The 19,450-nt window shown below is 47.6% G+C and overlaps 8 protein-coding genes across 8 annotated transcripts; 4 read left to right on the top strand and 4 right to left on the bottom strand.

Moving 5' to 3' along the window:
- Nucleotides 1–150: 150 nt before the first annotated feature.
- On the bottom strand, nt 151–1,719 carry FSUBG_9683 (hexose transporter; the record flags this gene model as incomplete). Its single annotated transcript, XM_036688222.1, has 1 exon — nt 151–1,719. One exon carries the CDS (start codon nt 1,717–1,719, stop codon nt 151–153), a length of 1,569 nt encoding a protein of 522 aa, XP_036534816.1.
- A 1,891-nt stretch (nt 1,720–3,610) lies between these two features.
- On the top strand, nt 3,611–5,537 carry FSUBG_9682 (amino-acid oxidase; the record flags this gene model as incomplete). Its single annotated transcript, XM_036688221.1, has 3 exons — nt 3,611–3,877; nt 3,929–4,691; nt 4,744–5,537. 3 exons carry the CDS (start codon nt 3,611–3,613, stop codon nt 5,535–5,537), a joined length of 1,824 nt encoding a protein of 607 aa, XP_036534815.1.
- A 799-nt stretch (nt 5,538–6,336) lies between these two features.
- On the top strand, nt 6,337–7,820 carry FSUBG_9681 (oviduct-specific glycoprotein; the record flags this gene model as incomplete). Its single annotated transcript, XM_036688220.1, has 4 exons — nt 6,337–6,631; nt 6,689–7,054; nt 7,112–7,225; nt 7,282–7,820. The coding sequence occupies 4 exons, from the start codon at nt 6,337–6,339 to the stop codon at nt 7,818–7,820; spliced, it is 1,314 nt and encodes a 437-aa protein (XP_036534814.1).
- Nucleotides 7,821–8,779: 959 nt separating this feature from the next.
- FSUBG_9680 (uncharacterized protein) lies at nt 8,780–10,075 on the top strand (the record flags this gene model as incomplete). Its single annotated transcript, XM_036688219.1, has 3 exons — nt 8,780–9,067; nt 9,164–9,383; nt 9,573–10,075. 3 exons carry the CDS (start codon nt 8,780–8,782, stop codon nt 10,073–10,075), a joined length of 1,011 nt encoding a protein of 336 aa, XP_036534813.1.
- A 299-nt stretch (nt 10,076–10,374) lies between these two features.
- FSUBG_9679 (nucleoside diphosphate sugar epimerase) lies at nt 10,375–11,530 on the bottom strand (the record flags this gene model as incomplete). Its single annotated transcript, XM_036688217.1, has 3 exons — nt 10,375–11,198; nt 11,251–11,456; nt 11,508–11,530. 3 exons carry the CDS (start codon nt 11,528–11,530, stop codon nt 10,375–10,377), a joined length of 1,053 nt encoding a protein of 350 aa, XP_036534812.1.
- Nucleotides 11,531–12,403: 873 nt separating this feature from the next.
- FSUBG_9678 (uncharacterized protein) lies at nt 12,404–13,500 on the bottom strand (the record flags this gene model as incomplete). The annotated part of the gene is made up of 6 exons (XM_036688216.1): nt 12,404–12,478; nt 12,546–12,570; nt 12,618–12,736; nt 12,782–13,053; nt 13,100–13,408; nt 13,479–13,500. The coding sequence occupies 6 exons, from the start codon at nt 13,498–13,500 to the stop codon at nt 12,404–12,406; spliced, it is 822 nt and encodes a 273-aa protein (XP_036534811.1).
- Nucleotides 13,501–13,978: 478 nt separating this feature from the next.
- FSUBG_9677 (NADPH2 dehydrogenase chain OYE2) lies at nt 13,979–15,085 on the top strand (the record flags this gene model as incomplete). Its single annotated transcript, XM_036688215.1, has 1 exon — nt 13,979–15,085. One exon carries the CDS (start codon nt 13,979–13,981, stop codon nt 15,083–15,085), a length of 1,107 nt encoding a protein of 368 aa, XP_036534810.1.
- A 403-nt stretch (nt 15,086–15,488) lies between these two features.
- FSUBG_9676 (transcriptional regulatory) lies at nt 15,489–18,877 on the bottom strand (the record flags this gene model as incomplete). Its single annotated transcript, XM_036688214.1, has 6 exons — nt 15,489–15,604; nt 15,667–15,761; nt 15,921–17,509; nt 17,567–17,773; nt 18,101–18,335; nt 18,474–18,877. The coding sequence occupies 6 exons, from the start codon at nt 18,875–18,877 to the stop codon at nt 15,489–15,491; spliced, it is 2,646 nt and encodes an 881-aa protein (XP_036534809.1).
- Between the last annotated feature and the right edge of the window lie 573 nt (nt 18,878–19,450).

The raw sequence follows: 19,450 nt of genomic DNA, 5'->3' as shown, positions 1-19,450 counted from the left end.
TACTAAGTTCACCTAAGGCTTTTTGCCACCTAAGATAGAGGTCTAATTTTATTGCACCCCCTTGCTTGTACAATAGATTGTAACAGTCAATTCACTTCCTTTCTACCTCATTTCTCTACTATTATATCAGGCCCTCAAATCCTTTGCCTCTCATTCCTTGTGCATAGCGGCCATGTCATCCATCTTCTTCTGTCCAATTGCATTTGCACCAACAGGAGCATCAGGTCCATCAAAAATCTCCGCTACCTCTTCAAGAGAATAGCCCTTGGTCTCGGGGAAGAAGAAGAAGATCAGGGTCAAGTGAACAGCAATCGCGACACACCAAACGATGTAGTACTTCCAAGCAATAGCCTCCATGGCAACAGGGTTGGCGAAAGCGTTGTAGACACCCGCCAAGTTGCCAGTGAGCTGGTACAACATAGATGCCTTTGCACGGAGCGAGTACGGTGTGACCTCCATGATATAAGTGGCCCCAATGGGAGAACAAGCGTGATACCAGAATGAGAAGACAAATATCATGGCCAGAACTGCACCAGCGTAGCCAATGTGCTCGAAGTTCTCCTGTTGGTTGCGAGCAGAGCAGATTGTCCAGATGATGTATGATACACCCATGCCTGACATACCAACGAGGAAGAGTCTACGACGACCAAACTTGTCAATCATGGCGGCGAAAACAACAGCCGAGAGGAAACCCCAGATTTGAAGACCGGCGTTGAGAAGAAGCTGGGTCTTGTGGTCGGTGATGTTGATGGAGTTGAGGACCTTGGAGAGATAGTACGACGTGAGGGCATTTCCAGACCACTGTAGCATAGCGGGGATGTACAGAGCAAGGAAGAATCGATGCCAGTTGCCGCGAGTAGAGATCCATTCGGCCCATCGTGACTTCTTCTGGACCTTCTCGATCTCGAGAGTCGCTGTAATCTCAGCCATTTCGAATCGTGCAAGTCTCGAGTTAGGATCTCCGTAGCCATGCCACTTGACGAGAATGTCCTTAGCTTCCTGGTACCGGCCCTTGTAGATCAACCATCGAGGAGACTCGGGTGCAAACATGACCAATGAAGCCTGAACAACCGAGAAAGCGCCCTGGAGAAGACTGGGAAGACGCCATGCCCAAGAGCTCTGCATCTGGAAGCTTCCGTACGTAACCCAAGCCGCAATGATGGCACCAAGTGGCCATGAGACCATCATGAAAGATGTCATCTTTCCGCGATGCGTCGGGTATGTAACTTCGGAGAGGAGGGGCGGCGCCGCAGTGGAAACAATACCGAGACCGAAACCAATGACGAAACGCGAAGCGACAAACATGCCATAGTTATACGAACAAGTCTGGACAATCGCGCCGACGATGATAGTGACCGATCCGATAAAAATGGGCTTTCTTCGTCCAAGCCAATCACAAAGTTGGGATGAAATGAGGATCGAAATGAGAACACCACCGTTGGGTCCAAACGTCATAGCACCAAGACGCGTTCCCTTGGGTTCACCGAAATACGACTGCCATTGAGGCAGCGATTGCGCTCCATTCAGCATACTCGCGTCAAAACCAGTAGCGGTTTGAGTCAAAAGACCGCTGAGGAGGAGGAGGTTGAGTTTCCATAACGTCCAGTCGGAATACCACGGTTTGCGGTCGCGGGGGATGACATCGGCGAGGACGAGACCTTGGAAGTCATTGGCGTCGGCATCGGGGAGGTGAGTTTCTTCGGCAACTTGCTTCGACATCTTGAAGATATGCAGACTTGACTCAAGTGGAAGTAAAGATGGTTGAGTCTGGTGTTTGTGTTTCGTTTCGTTTTGATGATCTCCACAGTCCTTTATATCTATCAATCTGACTTTGTGGGGTTGGACCAAGGTTGGCAGTGACATTTCCCTCTCCGGTAGATGAACCGAGGAAGTCGTACCATTCAGCCAAGATTGAACCCCAAAACTTGCTTGTGGGGGAGACTTGGACCGATGCCCGCTGCGCGTTTGCGGGTTATCTACCCCGGATCTACCCCAGATTCGTTAACGCGCCGTGGGGTCTTTGGGCTCGGTTTGGTTAGAGGGTCAATCCCCGCACGTGAGCGTGACCAATGTTCTTGGTTCGGGGCAAACGGAGCCGTTGGGGGCATTGTACCGGCAGCGGGCGAAGGATCGGAGGTCGTTGCTCCGGGCATTTCGATGCCGAATTCTCAGATCATTAACGCGAAAAATGAATGAATATGGCAGATGACTGGCGGGTTCGTTGTAGCTAACTCGTACGCTTAATTGGCATGACGATCATTGAAGTCACCCAACGTATTAGTCATCCTTGCAACAGTGTAAAGATACAGGGTAACTGGGTGTACCAAGTGCTGAGCATTAATTGATCTTGTCAATACATTTATTACATAGAATACTTCACGTAAAACTATCATTTAAGAACTGTACATATTCCGAGACTGATGAATAAACGTAGGTGAGACGGCATTGATGCCCTTGCATAACGGCGTCTTTCCAAACTCCAAAACAATGTCAAAATTATCGCTTTTCTTGTCTGGGCCATATTTGCACCAGGGGTTTTGCGCATAAAAAGTTTGCATTAACCTATTATTTGCGCGAAAAAAATTGATGTATTAATTGATATAACTAATAGATAGTCCACAAGGTATTCTGTAGCTTATTCCCTTTTACAAAGATTCCCTACTCCGTAATACGCAGTAAATTGCAAAGCAGCAAAACTTAGGAGTTAAGACTGAGGCGGGGGTCTTATCTTATCTTATCCTATCTTATCACAAGTGATGATAAGATAAGATATGTTGTTCCAGATATAGAAAACAAGCTAAGATAAGCTTGGTTATGACATTTTAATCCGGAGCAAGTCCTCCACTACTAGATATTGACCGAGACACGGATTATATCAAGTAAAATAACACTCTCGCTATCGGGATCCCCACTAGAACCCAATGACACCCAGGCTCCCACTAGGTCCCTTCTGCATCTCTGCCTGACATGAAATATTGGCAATAAACTGCATGTCTCAGGTGTTAAGTTAGCTTCTGAGGGCTGAAATGCTGAATTGGGCCAAGTGCTCGTAGTTTGAGCTGTGGGTGTTCAGTTTTGGGAACCGCCGACGACTGAGAAACTATCACCTCGCCCGCAGAGAGATAAACTAAGCTATTAAGCTGATACGGAGATATCCTAGACTTAACCCTGGAGTTACAACATGCGTCACAAAATGCAACCCTAAATGCTTGGATGGCTATGCTCAGCTAGCCACTGACTGGGCAGCAATGAGCTAACACTGAGGCTATCCTGGATCAGGCTCGGGTCTAGAACACCATGTACTGATTCTTTGTCACATACCTTTCAACTTGCACGTCTATTCATGTTTCGTGGCGTATGCAATGTGATATCTTATTAGGGTTCCGTGCATACACGTTTGTGATTGAGAGCAATGTGATAGTGAACTGCAGAATCTCAGCCAGCCACTTGAGTGGCGCCGCCAATGATTCATCTGTCGCCTGCATAACGCAACTCAATGGACGGAAGAGCAAAGACTACATAAAGTAGACTATTGCGACAGGTTTTGTCTGAAGGCATAAGCAAGCAACCAAGAATTGAACACATTCTCCTATTTTATCTCCAAGGAAACATGGCCTCAACATTTGACCTCGCCACGGATGAGTTTCTCACCTGTGAGATCCATTCCGAGAGCACCCTCCCACTTCTGAGCTACTTCATCGCGTGCAAGAAGCACAACCAGAATGGCTCCAGAACCCTCTTTCAGAAAGTCAAGGCAAAGATCGGAGTCGCGGATCGTCCCATCCCCGACGAGTCTGAGCAGTTGCAAGATGTTCTGCTGGCTCTTATGAAAGATGGACCGGGCAAGCCTGGACAAAAGCTCACAGACTGTCCAACAGTGAGTATATTAGCAGCCGTCTCTATGGGATACCCTGCTAAAGATGAGTAGGTCACTATCGTCGGCGCTGGTGTCTCTGGCCTTTGTGCGGGCTACGAGCTGAAGAAGGCTGGGTTCAAGGTCACCATCCTCGAGGCATCTTCCCGAGTCGGCGGACGAGTCAAGACCTTCCGGGAGCCATCTTTCGCGCATGGTCTTCATGGCGAGGGCGGTGCCATGCGCATCCCCGCGAATCACTACTTACTTCACAAGTACATCGAAGACTTTGGCCTGAAGACCCAGATGTTCGACTTTGAGATGAAGAACAAATTCATCTACATCTCAGGCTACGGTGAGACGCTTACCTACGATCGCTTCAATGAGCTCCTTCAGGAGAAGGACGCCAAACTGCTGTCTCTCTTCCCTGGTCTCCGTGATTGCGAAAAAGGCAAGACGTGCGACAAGCTATTCACAGACGCTGTCGAACAGGTTGTTATTGACTTCTGGAATGCCTATGAAAAGGCTGCTGACGAGGTAGCGGTTCCCGAGAAGATTCAAGTCAAAGCTATCAAGGAGGCATATGCCGCGATCACCAAACAGTATGATAGCTACACGCTACGATCTTACTTGACTGATGTTGCGGGGTGGACTGAAGATGCTATAAATCTGTATGATCTTGGCAATGCTCATGTCGTCTTCGAGAATGGCTTCATTGAGTCGTTCAAGGATGCCTTTTTGTCGAGTAACAAAGGTGGCGAACAGGCGGGCATGAAGCAGCTTCAAGAAGGGATGGATGCTGTGCCCAACGCTTTCGTCTCTAGTGACAGAAAAGAAAGTGAGTCACTTCTGCGCCTTCGTTGAAAACACTCCTGACTAATATCTCACAGAATCGTTGGTTGATGATATCATCTACGGTGCTCGAGTCACCGAGATCGGTATCCATGAACAATCGGACCCCCAAATCCCTCTCCAAGCTCCGGTCAAGGTGACCTACGAGGTCACAGCCAACAGTTTGAAGAAATCCATCACCTCAGACTATCTCATCCTCGCCATTCCCTACACCGCGCAGCGAACAATTGCCAAGTCAAAGCCCTTCGTGCCCATGCAGGAAATGGCAGTGCGAGACGTCCGCTATGTGGAAGTCACCAAGGTCCTCCTCCAGTACAAGAAGAGATGGTGGGAGGAGGTATTCACCAAAGCGGGCCAAGGCCTAGACGGCGGTCTCGTCAGCGATCTTCCAATCCGTTACACCATGTTCCCCAAAACGGATGGTAACACTCAGTTCAAGCATTCTAACCGCGGTGTCATCATGGCAGCATACACCTTTGAACAAGACGCTACTATCCTCGGATCTCTCTCCCCAGACAGGCGAATCCAAATAGCCGCCGAGAACCTGAACAGAATCTTCCCTGAAGCCAAGTCTCTTGACCTTCTCGAAGCTGGAGCCTCGCAAGTCTTCCCAGCGGATGAGTTGGCTGGCGGAAGCGCTTTCTGCTATTTCGGGCCGATGCAAAAGACGAAGTTCTTGGATGTCATGCAACAGCCTGATTGGGAGAACAGAGTGTTTTTTGCGGGTGAGCAGGCTAGTTTTACTCACGGGTGGATCCAAGGTGCTTTTGAAGCCGGACTTCGATGTGTACAGCAAATCTGGTCTGTTGCTGTTGAGGGTAAGGCACAGTGAGCCAAGGCACAGAAGGCTTGAATTTTATCCCCCAACTTGCTTTCTTATACGCGTTTATATCTCTCTGTAGTCACTCATTATAACCACAAAAAATCATCTAATGTCTTGCTCTAGTGGTAGTTTCTGGCTTTCTGCCACCAGGACTAGTAAAACACTTCTTGAACACATAACGTGGTGCAAGAAGACTTACCTCTCTGTGATGATATAAGCTCTCAGTTAATGAGAAAATATTTATTTACAGAATGAGGAACATAGCCCAAGCTTAGATTATAATTATGCACGTTTGTAGGAGTTCTTACATAACGAGGCAGAATGCTAGGTGCAAATAGAAATGCCTCGAGCCATTGGGCCAAAAAGGTACATTTGGTGATCGCTAAGCCCCATTTAGTGAGTGCTCAGCCCTGTTTAGTAAAATTATTACACCACTAAAAATCCTTTCAATTGGAAGGATCTCAATTCCACTTTAATTATACATGGTTATCCATGTCTTTTGAAACGGAATTCCGTTTAATACCCTTGTATTTAAGAAGTTAAGCTTCTTCAAGTTCCCTATTTTTAAAACTACGTAGTATCATAAACATAACTAGGCTGTGTGGATCCTTTATCGAGAATCCTTTAATTAAAATCCTCGACAAAACTTCCCTTTCGGCAATTGCCAGAACATTTAGAAATAGAGAGGAAACGAGGCTATGTAACCGAATAAGATAATATAAGAAGCCGCATTACCTCTAGCAATGAACAATAGTCCGACAACCACTTCTACTTCATTATAATCAATCATTCTCAAGACTCTACAGCCATGGCTCCTACTATGCCTCGAATGGCGGCCTATGGCCTCTTACTCCTCGGTTTACCTTCCACCACTCTCGCTAAGCCAGTGGGAATCCAGGCACGCCAAAATGTCCCTGGCGACACGCCTTTCGTGAGCTTTGATGCTTGCAGTGATTCTCAACGCCAGGACATCGAGAAGGCCTGGGCCGATGTGGTCACGCTCGCCGGTGTTTCAAAACAGTTCAATCCTCCCGGCACGATCGAGTCGAGAATCTTCGGAGATGACATCAACGTAAGATTCGAGGATATATCCCGTATATACAGTGAGAGCCTCCCTTCTTGCCGCAAGCTACGAACGTCATGAGCTAACTCGCGGACAGCTATTTTCCACAACATCGAGGAACTGAGTAAGAATGGGCGCAAGATGCAGATTTCCTGCCAAGATATCTACCAGGACCACAGGGGGGCGAATGACCAGGTTACATGTAAAAACGTGATTCAGTCTTCATCTGGCTCCATCGGCGCCTACGCATTTTCCACCGAGCCGACCATCGAGAAGTCCACCATTGTTCTTTGCGATCCCTTTTGGGCGCCCGGCCAAGAGTTTCTGGGGGAAATAGTTGATAATCTCCGCAAGGCGCCAGAGGGTGACAGAAAGAACCCAAATCTCATGGTCGGCAAGGGTAAAATTCTACTTCACGAGCTGACGCATCTTACCGCATTGGCAGAGACATCGACGAATGACGGTGAGTAGCTTTCGTCGCAATGACAATTGAGCTACAAATGCTGACGGAATACTCAAGTTATTGTCATCGATCAACTCCTCAATGACGACTCCAATGTAAAGGCTTATGGGATTAGATTGGTGGAAAGGCTGGCCAGAAACAAGAATTGGCGCGCTCGTACCGCCAAGAATGGTAAGCAGCAAGTAACCTTTACAAGATTTGATACTAACTCATTACTTTCTCTACAGCTGACAGTTACGCATGGTATGCGACCGAGAAGTACTTTGAAGGCATGTTCGGCACTCCCAACGCAGCCTATGAGAAGAGAGATGGAGATGAGGATGATACTTCACCCGAACAACCGGCGCCTCCCGCAGCTCCCACCAAGGCACTCAACATCATCCTCGAGAACAAGCGTCACGGAGTCCCGAATGATAAAGACTTCTACGATACAATGAACTGGCTATTCTACTCCACCGACTATGGGACTGCTTCCCAGTGTGCACTCAACCCAGCTCTCGCCACTCATGCCGATGTATCTATTGACACCCTATCGATCAATGCTCTGAGAGACGACCACTTTCCTGGTGGCACATTCGATATCAAGACTCAAGATGGAGACTGCCAGTATAAGAACGATGGCACAGGAAACCCAGGAGCTTTGTGGTGTGGTGAGCAGGGACACTCATGCAGGGCACACCCGGACAGACGGACCTTCACTTACTGCCGCGACCTTGACAAGTCTGCGCAGATTCAGCATGCAGCTATGGTTGTTTGTGAGTGGTAGCCTTGCGATCTTGGTAACAAAGGGTGCTCGCTGGTAGATTTGGAGCCGATGTTAGTCTCGACCTTGGAGTAATCGGTAGGACTAGTGCCGAGTTGGATAGCTTATTGTGTTCATATTGTGTTCAACCTTGAGTATAGACGTTAATCTATTTTTTTCTTTAAGATCAATTACTTTAGTACATATACAGACATACGTTGAAATAGATATACAGCCTTCATATATAATACGAATGTAGGGAGTGGCACGGCTTTGTGATCTAAGACTGGCAAACCAATAGTGAAGGCTGGGCTATAGACTGGTCCACTCCTACCTGGAGCTGCGATGAGGCTGGCTGTCAGTAGCTTGGCTTTCTTACACCAGAAGTCTGTCCAGGCTGCGTGATGCAAATGAAGCTGAAAGAGTATAAGACAGGGCACCTCATATACAGCCACAATGTAGATTCCTATAGTGGACATCTTTTTGTACTGCTATGCGTAATATTTGTTGAAAAGATATAGTACATGGTCGCGAAAGAGTTTCAGGCAAGAAGACTTTGTCTTCAAAAGTATGAGGATCACAGAATAAGCGGCCTCACTGAGGGCATACAGATAGGCTATCTATATGTTATAGTCCTCGAACATGAATCAATTTGTGACCTATATAGATCGATTGTATGGGAGCCTCTGTTGGTATGCAGCTACTGTGCGTTCTAATTAGACGTGGAAGCGCGCCCCTAGCTGCCCTTGTGTGGCTTCAAAGGCATCCATGATCCGTTGCGTTGGGCTGACATGAACTCCGCAGAAGCACATTCAGAAGGGGACGACTAAGACCTTTCTCTGTCTTGTTCTTTGCACGCGTGAGTACCAGGCAATTGAGAATTCTCCTCTTGCGCCACTTTCTCGATATCGACATTCATTTAGACCCCAATTAACCGAAGCCCGGCTCACTAGTCGACTTTGACGATCGAATCTCTCGTAATTATGGAAGATCCTACTTCGGCGGAAGGAGAAAGCGGCTCAACCAAATATACGATCAACGATCTGATGGATGTTTTGCAACATCCGTTGGCGAAGTTCGTGACCATTCGCAAAGAAGTGAATGAAGGTAACGCCGCGGCGGAGCGGCAGAAACTTGACCGCTCGATCAGAAGCCATGTTGATCCAATCGCGAAAGACGTCTTGAAGGTACCAGACAGCAGCAACACGACGATCAAGGCCTATGAGAACGGTGCGAAAGCGATGACCGCTACACTCGTGACTACAAGCAAGGTAGCAGACTCGATCGGCGAGAACTTTGATACCATAACCAAGAGTGCGACACAAGCCTCCGAAGACATTTCACGCACTGCTGTTGCACGGTAAAAGACGGCCGAACGCGTGGATCAAAGTATAAGCAACTTGAACAAAAACATCGGCGGTGTCCGTATTATGGCAAACTCGATGATGTCTGGTATACTTCAGGCCCTTGAAGAGGTGGTTGAGGAAGTACGCATGATTAACCATAACCTTGAGGGTATCAAGGACGAGTTGCGGGCAAAGAATATCCTCGTCTCTTCGGGCGGATTTGGACCGGATGGTTTTGCTCGTGTTTTCCACGGTTTTGTGCAATTGCAGATAAAGAGACACCATGGTGATGACCACAGATTCTTTGTCTGGTACCCCGATACTACATGGCATTGACGCTTTCAGCAACTGATGGAAGACGAACTGTTGCCTCCTACGTTCTGTGCGTACACAGATGACCTTGATTGTCTATGTGCATGCATGAAAGCAGCCAGAGAGTCGTTACCTAAGGATTCCAAGGTGACCTTCCATCTGGTTATTCCAGCATGGTATGAGATCCAAGTGAAGGTCCCGCTTCACTTTCCCGATGAGCTTCAGCCTTTGCGAATAGTGGGACCAAAGCATGGTGGTAAAGAGTTGGTCTCTTTTAATCTTCCTGCAGCAACGGCGGATTTGCTTGATGGTATTGCTACTGTACTAGATCCCGAGGGTTACAACGGTAAAGCAACTGTGGCAGCAGTAGCTACATGGGGAGTACTTGGTTGTGGTGGAGCCCTTGGGGATTGTTTTGCAGCCTGTATCGGTCTTGGTATTGTGACTGGGCTAGGTCCTATAGCAGTTATACCTGCCGGGTTTGGATTGTTTCCTACAGTGGGTGCTCCTGTTGCCTTTAGGGGTGTTGATGCTGTTGCGGAGATGCTACGCGAGGAACCAACTCGAATTTTGGGATCAGACAGACGACTACATCGAGAATATGGTATCGATGGGTTATAGGGAAGAGAGTTTTGTGACATGACCTTTCAAACATGGGAGCGTTGAGGAACGACAGACTTATGCCCAAGGTAGTTTTACATAACAACTTATTTCTAGTAGTATTCGCTTCTCTTTACTAGAAAATGGTGGGTAGAAATGACTTTTACAAGTAATGAAATTGAAATCTTGAGGCATTTCGCCACTGGTTATTTTTAAATGTCTTCACGCAGCAACGATTGTGGATTCATCTCGTTGAGCGTCGAATTTATTGTTTGGTTTCTGCTGCTCATTTAAAACTGGAAACACCTGCAGTGTGATATTTAAGCCTTGTTTAATCGCTTGGCCTCGATCTGGACCGACTCAGGAATCCACTCCTCCAGACTCTCGCCCACCGGCTTCCAACCGAGATACTTCCTCGCCCTCTTAGCCTCACCACGACTGTTCAATCCCCACGAAAGAGCCTGAAATCCCAGCTTCTTCTGTGCCTCATCAACATCAAGAACCTTGGTCTCATCGCTATCAATAACGCCCTGCTTCTTAGCCTCCTTGGCAATGAGAGCAGAGATCTGACTCCACTTGTGTTTGCCGTTCTCGGCAAAGAAGTAACCCTTTGGACCCCAGATTTCCTGCTCGTCGGACTGCTTCTCAGATGATGCGGCGCGTTCCGACAAAAGAACGAGCAGGGTGGAGAGATCGTGGACGTGTACATTATCCCATTCTGTCTCGCCAGCGCCGATGATTGGACCGAAACCCTTCTCGAGAGTTGTTTCAGTCAAGCCTGGGATCTGGCGACTTCGCTGGTTGGCGGGTCCTCGCCCGGTTCCGTAGATGGTGGGAGGGCAGACGACGGCGACCTTTACTGCGCTGGGATCCTTGGCAGCTTCATCGAGGACAATCTTGTCGACGTCGCGATGGAAAGCGGTATCGGGCAGAGAAGTGACCTTGTCGACGCCCTCCAGATCATCGTAGGCTTGCTCAGGCAGAGGCCCTTCTCCGTATCGCTTGTTATCCATGTCATACCAGCAGAGAATGCCTGTCCCGCTGATGTGAATCCAGTAGCCGGGATTTGAGCTCGAGTGGGTAGAGCGAAGGCCGGCAGCGATAGCTTTGGCAGCTCCTTGGTGATCGGAACTATCAGCGGTATCTAAAGCACGTCAGTACTAGAAACAAGAATAACTGCGATAACTTGTACTTACGAATCACAATGTCGGCCTCAGAAGCAGCCTTCTCAATGACCTTGGAGTCATCCAACGATCCAATCGCCAACTTCACATCAGGATATTGCTTCTGCACATCCTTTCCCTTATCCTCGCTTCGGACAAGGATGGTATACTTCCAATCAGTATGCGCTTTATGCAACGCGTAGAACGCATCACCTCCAATGAAACCGGTGGTGCCAGTGCTAAGCGAAGGGTCAGCGTCAGCTTACGGTGACATTGGGAGGGGACTTTACATAAATACGCTCTTTGCAGTCATTTTCGTAGATTCGCTTAGATTAATTGCTTGAATTGAGTTTATTGATCTCAAAGGTGTATTTGAGAAGAGGTTAATTAGGAGGACTTATAGAATTCAATTGCTGAGATATCAAAGACGTCAAAAGAAGCACAGTGACGTCATGCTGAGCAAATGGCCCCTCATAACGTTAATGGCTTGCTTAGCAATCTGTTAAGGTTTCCACCTAAGATACATGCACTGACTAACAGTCCATTTTGGTGTGGATAAGGACTTTTCCAGAACAATTATTCATTACTTGAGCAAGCTTGCTTGCTTCTCGATTAATCTATTTTACATGACGTGCTCGAGGTCAAAGTCGCACTGAGCTCTCTTCTAGAAATTTCCGAACAGCAGATCCAAAGGCCAAGTCCGACCAGATGAATTGGTTCAATACCGTGTTTGTGTCAGAACATGAACTGGGTCTTTGGAAACCCGTCGAACGCAAAAGCGCAATGTAACTGGAGCGAACAGGCCCGTCGGGGGCAAACACTCCGCCAATACATATCAGCCAAAGCAACAAATCTGCATGCTCGTCCCACATGGGCTCATCACGGACTGATTGAATTTCTTTGAGGAGTTGCGCAGTAATATTGGACTTGCAAGTCAGCGAGTGCCTCAAGGGGCTGCATAGGGGACTTACGGGAATTACTAAAGCGCACCAAACTTTGCAGCATAGCATTACTGAGCACATGTATGCTGCGAGGTGGCAAGCTTTGGATATGGGGCAGGTGTTTGGGAGAGCCTGGAGACGAGATTGTATAGATGCTGTGTGACTGTTGATGTGTACCGTCGATACTGGACGGCCGGTACGTTGATAAATGTTTCTGATGCATTGAAGAGCATGTATATCTCTGACTATATCCAGAAATTCTTGGCTGAATAAGTGAGAGCGTACTTGGAAGCCTGACGGTAGCTCAAAGAAATCTGGAGCTATTGAGTCTCGTTGCCATTGGAGTTCAGTGAAAGTTGTATGGTCGACTATGCGTTTTGAACCCACCATGATTGACGAGTTCAAGTCCTGCCTGTCAAAGCGTAAGAGCATGTCTTTGAGTTCATAAAACCTACGTACCAAAATATGGCCCGCTTGATGCCTTCTGTGAGATTCATAATGACTGGTTCACAGGCATTGAGAAGGTACTGTATTGCACCCATGTGAAGCTGAACTTGCGAAGTTGTGCCAAGACGTGCCTGGTAAGTCAGTACGATATACCTTCAAGTGAGTGAGAGCCCTACCTCAACACCAACTAGTAACAGGATGGCACCAATGGTTGACTCCGACACTACTTTCTCAGGCGTACTTATTCTTTCACGGATATGCTGAATCGCTTGGCCACGGTATACAAGACATTCTTTGTTGATGACACCGCCATTTGCGGTGAAAGCCAATGACAACATCACCGCATTCAATAGAGCAGGATCAATGAGCCCAGATCGGAACACCGATTTGAAGTTCTGAAAGTCATCTTCGACGCTGAATACAGGCTCCGGAGCTTGGCGTGCATTGACTGGGATACATCAATATTATGCCTAATATTGTATGAGAAAACTCACAATCGTTCAGTAAGATCTGTAGCCGTTTGGAGTTGACGGGAAGACTTTGGAAGGGATCAAGCAGACTTGCAGATAGCGTAGTAGGTGAGGGCGATATTTGCCTATTGACTTGCCACTTGCAAAACATTCTCCTTTGTTCCTGTTCATCTTCTAATGTTCTCACGGAAAAATGTTGCATCGATTCCTGTTGCCGTTGTCGCTTTTTCTGTAAGGCCTGCTTCACTGCGTGTGATCGAGCGAGACGCTTAGCAGCCTTATCACTGCTCTTATCAGGTGTCCCCTGCACAGTGACGAACTGGAAGTGCGCCACTAGCCATGGTCAGTAGAATGGTATTGGATTGACGGCACAACATACTGTTTGCTATCCGGGATTAGGTACTTGCAGCGCTCCGAGTATGCATTGTGGCAAGTATTATGGTGCCATTCAATGGCCTCTTCTCTCTCTGCGTCGCGTCTCACCGTAAGCTTGATGCTGCTTAGAAATCGTCCACCGCAAGATCCACATTTCCCCTGCTGTAGATCAGCTAAGCCGCCTTGGGCAACATCTCGTTTCCTGTTTCGGAAGTATCTCGTTCCTACATCAAGAACAACCTGATTTCCATATCTTGACAGGCCTACGCCTTGATAGCACGAGGTCTAAGTGTCACCGCTTCAAGTGAGAATGGTTGATAATATACTCATTTCATGGAAGATTTATCAGCTTGTGATCTTACGATGGGTCCAACGCAAAACTTTTGTATGTCATCAGTCCGAACTGGCAGATATAAAGAGAGCAAGATGGCCGGACCGTGGAAGGAATTCACATCAGTCGCTCTTCAGTGAACAGCTTCGAACTCATCCCAACTAAAGTCTATACAATTGCAACAAAACGCGTTCAACATGTCAGAGTCACGCCTTTTCCAGCCCATGAAAATCGGCAACATCAAAGTCCAGCATCGCATTGGCATGGCTCCTCTTACACGCCTCAGAGCCAGCATTGACCGTGTCCCCAACGCCCTAATGAAGGAGTACTACGGTCAACGCGCTTCCATCCCAGGTACCCTCATCATCTCAGAGGGAACTCTTGTCTCCCCTGCTGCTGGCGGGGGTTTCGCCAGAACGCCTGGAATCTGGAACCAAGAGCAAGTCTCTGCCTGGAAAGAGATCACAGACGAAGTGCACCGTAAGGGCAGTTTCATTTTCGTTCAGCTGTTTGCGATGGGTCGTGCTGCAATTGTTGAAGTTGCGAAAGATGAAGGAATCGACATTATCGGACCGAGTGCAATTCCGATTGAAGGCAGCCCTGCTCAACCTCGAGCCATGACTTTGGACGAGATTCATGAAATGGTCGAGGCATTCGTCACTGCATCGAAGAATGCGATCCACGCTGGCTTCGATGGCGTCGAAATACATGGTGCCAATGGGTATCTGCTCGACCAATTCCTCCAGGACGTCAGCAACCAGCGGGACGACGAATACGGCGGCAGCATTGATAACAGGTCCCGTCTGATCACCGAGATCCTAGAACGCACTGTACAGGTTATAGGTTCAGAGCGCGTTGGTATCCGTCTCAGTCCATGGAGTACCTTCCAGAGTATGCGCATGAAAGACCCAATCCCTCAGTTCACAGACATAATCAACAAAGCCAGCCGTCTCAACTTGGCCTATCTTCACTTCATCGAGTCGCGCATCTCCGGCAGCCAAGACTGTCAGGATCATGGCAACGAGAAGCTCGACTTTGCATATGATCTCTGGAAGGGACCTTTCCTTATTGCTGGCGGGTTTAAACTGAACGAAGCGGAAAGGCTAGTTGACGAAGAACATCCCGATAAGGATATCATGGTCATGTTTGGGAGGTACTTCCTGGCCAACCCGGACTTGGTGTATAGAATCAAGGAAGGCTTGGAGTTTAACCCCTATGAGAGGAAGACGTTTTACAGTAGCGATGTCGAGGGTTACGTTGATTACCCGTTTGCCGTTAGAAAGGATGCTGTGGTTTTAAAGTGATTTTAGGTTAGGGAAGCTTGCTGCAGGTCGCTTCGTGGTGAGAGCATTGCATTTAGGGCCTCGGCCTTGTTCTCTGACATAGCTCGTCGCCTTTTCCTTCTCTTATACTATCCAATCCCAAGTGGAAAGATCACGTTATTCTACCTATGATTCTGCGTAATTTATCTCCCTTAGCCAAAATTGTATTCCTTTTAGGGGTAGGGGGATGCAATAAATCTTAGGACCTTGCTCCACAGTAATAAAAAGCTTTAGGTAATACTTAGATAAACTTAGTACAAGTTTAGAGGATCTTGAACTAGGTATTTCTAGCACCTTAGTTTTATATCAGAAGTCTTCTTGCACCGCGTGGGGAGGCTAGGTACAATATCCCCGTCAAAGAACGGTCGTTTTACACTACCCTTGCCTATTCCAGAAAGTTCCAACTCCATATCCAGCCTTGATTCTGTTCCAAGAACGGGTTGTCCAGAATTGAGTCGCTTGGATCATATGTCATATCTCCAGTGAATAGACGACTGGCCGCTGTTTTTAACAGTTAGTGTCTATAATATCTGGCAGTTCTTGCACAAGAAATCGAAGCTCACCTTGCTCATAGTCCACGAGGGTGTCGTTTAGTGAAGTGTCAGCGGAGATGATCATGTCTTGATCTGCGAAGTTCATGCTTAGTGTATCAGTTATGCTACCGTTGTTCGTTGCAGGAACTGAATTCAAGTCAACGTTTGACTTTGACATCGGGGCTTCGCTAGAGCATCCCCAGTCAGACACTTTGAAGTTACTTCTGCTTCGGTCTTTTTGAGGGACTTCTGGGTATGCACTACTCAAACCCCCAGTCTCTGACCTCTCATTGCCTGTTTTTGTCATCGCTAGACTCGCCAATCTTTTCGTGATATCCAGACTCTGTGCGGCAACAATTGACTTATCCTTGAGAAGGTTCTGTACCTGCATCAGCTGCCGTATGCTGGATATTGCCTGAGCCGAGTCAGAGGCCAAGGGATCAAGGGTTATGGAGATACACAGTGTCACGCCTGCCGTCAAGAGGTGCAACGATACTACAGATATAGCGTAAGTCTCAGATGCCTCCAAGAGGTATGGAGTCGAAGCAACTCTTGATATCTGCAGTGCAGCTTGCCTACACTGTTCCAACGCCGTCCGAAATGGGTTAATCATTGAAATGAAGGTGTCTGTCGAAGTGGCGCTAGCCTTTTTGAACGATAGAAGAGGCCTATGGATCAAGATCTTCGCATTCTCGTACGCCAGCTCGAGGGAAAGCGCTTGCAGGCGGAACAGGTAGTTTTCGAATTCTCGTTTAGTTCTTTCACGGCCATGCGGGGCCTGAAACCCCGATGATGGGCCATAACCATCAAATATGAGCTTCCGGTGTAGCTTTCTACGCCACTCTTGGAGACGCCCGTCCAAAGTCGTAACCTTATTGAAAAGTGCGTTCAAATTGTCTGCTCTTTTCCGATCGCCGTGCCGAGTGCCGTACAACTCAAATAACGCGGACTTGATAATAACCGACAGCATCGACATGAAGCACTTGTAGAACAACAACGACGGACCCCTCGGGTGGCGTGAATCCTTGGTTGAGCCAGAGTACTCATCATACGAATCCAGGAGATCGACATTGCAATCGCTATCGGAAAAGCCTAGGGGAAATCCATAGAGCATTGAGCAGAAAGTGTCGATCTCATAGACAGCCCACCAGGCCCGCTTCCGGTCTTGTATCTGCTGTTTCAGAGCCTGATCGTTTGGATCTCCAGGTGACATCTTCCGATGGAGGTTGAGTGCTTGAGCGATACGTAATCCAGAGCCAGACAGTGGCCAAGCCATGCCAGGCTCGCCGTTGTACAGGTAATAGCTTGCCAGCAGAACACAGAGTTGCACTGCCTCAAGAGAACCTCTTGATACTATATCCAAGAACCTGGATTTAAGTGAATCTAGGATCCGGGTTTTCAGTTGTTCCGGATCAATATTGTAAGACTTTAGCTTGCTTTCTTGCGCACCGATGTGATGCAAGCTGGTCGCGAAAACAGCCAAGAGAACAGCTATAAAGCCTATACCTCTCGATGAAGCGTTTGGACCGGAGGGAAACGTGGTATGATCATAAAGATCCTGGAACTTGCTTCTGAAATCGTCTTGGTGAAAGACCAATATGAACCAGTGAATCCGATCAAAATAGTTGTCAACCAAGAGTGTCGCAGGCCCTATATCGGGTAACAAGGACATGAGCTCTTTCTCGGCAGCGGAAAACTTGGACCTGATATTGTTTTGCTGTGACTGGATGTCCTTAGGCCGCTCAGTGACATTTGTCTCGATAATATTCTTGGTGAAGTTTTCTGCAGTGGCTTCAGATTGAGTCCAAGTCTCGGATCTCAGAGCGGAGAATTCAACGCCTTTAGGTGAGGCAGAGTCATGCTGCTGAAAAGCCTTGTATTTCGGTCTTAGTGATGATACAAGCAAAGGTCAGGCTCTTGCTCTACTCACCTCTTCAACGAGCTTCACAGTCGAGCTGGAATTCCAAGCTGATTCTAAACCTGATCCAACAGTAGTTTCTGGTTCAGTTTTGACTGAAATTTTCGCTGCCGCGGCTTGCTCTGGAGCTCCGTGATAGGGTCTCCATCTGGCACTTCCAGATGCGATGCATTCGGTATTTGCTCGTGAGCATAGGGTGCATGGACGCTCGACGTCACACTATCGCATTCAGTCAATTGATCCATCGTTGATAATTTCGCATTACCTTGAGCTTCTGCTTGCGACATCTTTCGCAAGCTTTGGATACTTTGCGCTGATTGCTTTTCATTACGATCGCTAGATGCTGTGGGCTATGGAAGAGAATGTTGCGATGATGAATAAGGGGAGATGTTCGGAGTAACTCTTTTCCTGTCCGCTCACCGCTTATAGTAATTCCGTGATATGATTTGTCGGATCCGGTGTATTCGGCCGAGTATGTGTAAACTATTCTACATCTTAACCCTACCCAAGCATTTCCCTTCCCGACCTATCTCAGTATCCTCCGACAGAGCTATTAGCCATAGGCTTGAAAGTAACTACAAAAGGCTGGTCAGTGATTCCCCTCTTAACCGCTTCCTCCATAATCGCAACAGTAGCTGTAGCGCCAATACGTGTCACGCCCAGCGACATAACATGCAGCAAATCGTCAAGGGTGCGAACACCTCCAGCAGCCTTAACCTGGACATCCTTGCCAGATTCCTCTACCATGAGTTTCAGATGAGGAATAGTAGCACCTTTGTAACTGTACATGCCGTTTTCCTGCTTTACAAAACCATAGCCAGTCGAAGTCTTGACAAAAGCCACTCCAATATCCGAGCATATCTTGCAGAGGCGCACGATATGTTCCTCCTTCAGGTAGTCGTTCTCAAAAATGACTTACAGAATAGCTCCACGCTTGACAACGACATCGTTGACTTGACGAATCTCATCAGCCACGTACTTCCAGTCACCGCCGAGCGCCTTGCCGATATTGATGACCATGTCGATCTCATTGCCGCCAACAACGGTAGCGACATCGGCTTCGAAGACTTTGACGGCAGTGCTGCTGTTTCCATGAGGGAAGCCAATGACAGGACAGATCAAGACATCACTTCCCTGAAGCTCCTGCTTAGCAATGGAGATTGCATATGGCTTGACGCAAGCTGTAGCGACGCCGTACTTTTTGGCGATGGAAAGGCCTTGAAGAATGTCGGCGTCTGTCATGGTGGGGTGCAGAAGAGAGTGGTCGATCATCTTGGCGATTTGTCGCAGAGTAACAGTGATCTCGTTGGCGTTGGGACTCATGACGTTCTTTTGAATGGGTGATTGCTGTAAAGTGACGCTGTTTGGATGATAAGTGATGATTGAATGAGGCATCTGATATTCTCTCGGGGCACACACTTTATATAATAAGTTCTCCAAGTCGCATACGAGAACGCCATTGGCAGTCATCACAGCGAGCTTTCGTTTCCCTTTACGGTAATTTGTTCCACCGGAACTCAGAGTGGGGCACTATCTGCCCTCGGCGAAGGGACGGAGAGGCCCACGGGCTTGCCTAATTGGGTATTTCCGTTAGTCTCCAGGTAACCGTCTGAGAGTCAGGACAATTGAAGCCACAACTATACCATATGCACAGCTAAGTCAGTATAATAAAAGCTACGACAATTATACAGCGGCTATAAATATACCAAAAGATGCTAATAAGATAAGGCTATGGCTAGTTATAACTAGTTATAGCTTGGTCAAAATGACTTATGTAAATTAGCTGGATAGCATGACTCTGAAATATCAAGGAACACCCTGATTTCTTTGTGACCTGGAATCTTGATATAAATCACCTCCTGAATTGAAATCAAGCAGCCTGATCAAGAGTTTGTT

This window comes from Fusarium subglutinans (genome assembly GCF_013396075.1).
Source record: "Fusarium subglutinans strain NRRL 66333 chromosome Unknown NRRL66333_c0000153, whole genome shotgun sequence".
Classification (NCBI taxonomy): domain Eukaryota; kingdom Fungi; phylum Ascomycota; class Sordariomycetes; order Hypocreales; family Nectriaceae; genus Fusarium; species Fusarium subglutinans.
This window is presented reverse-complemented; position numbering and strand designations above follow the sequence as displayed.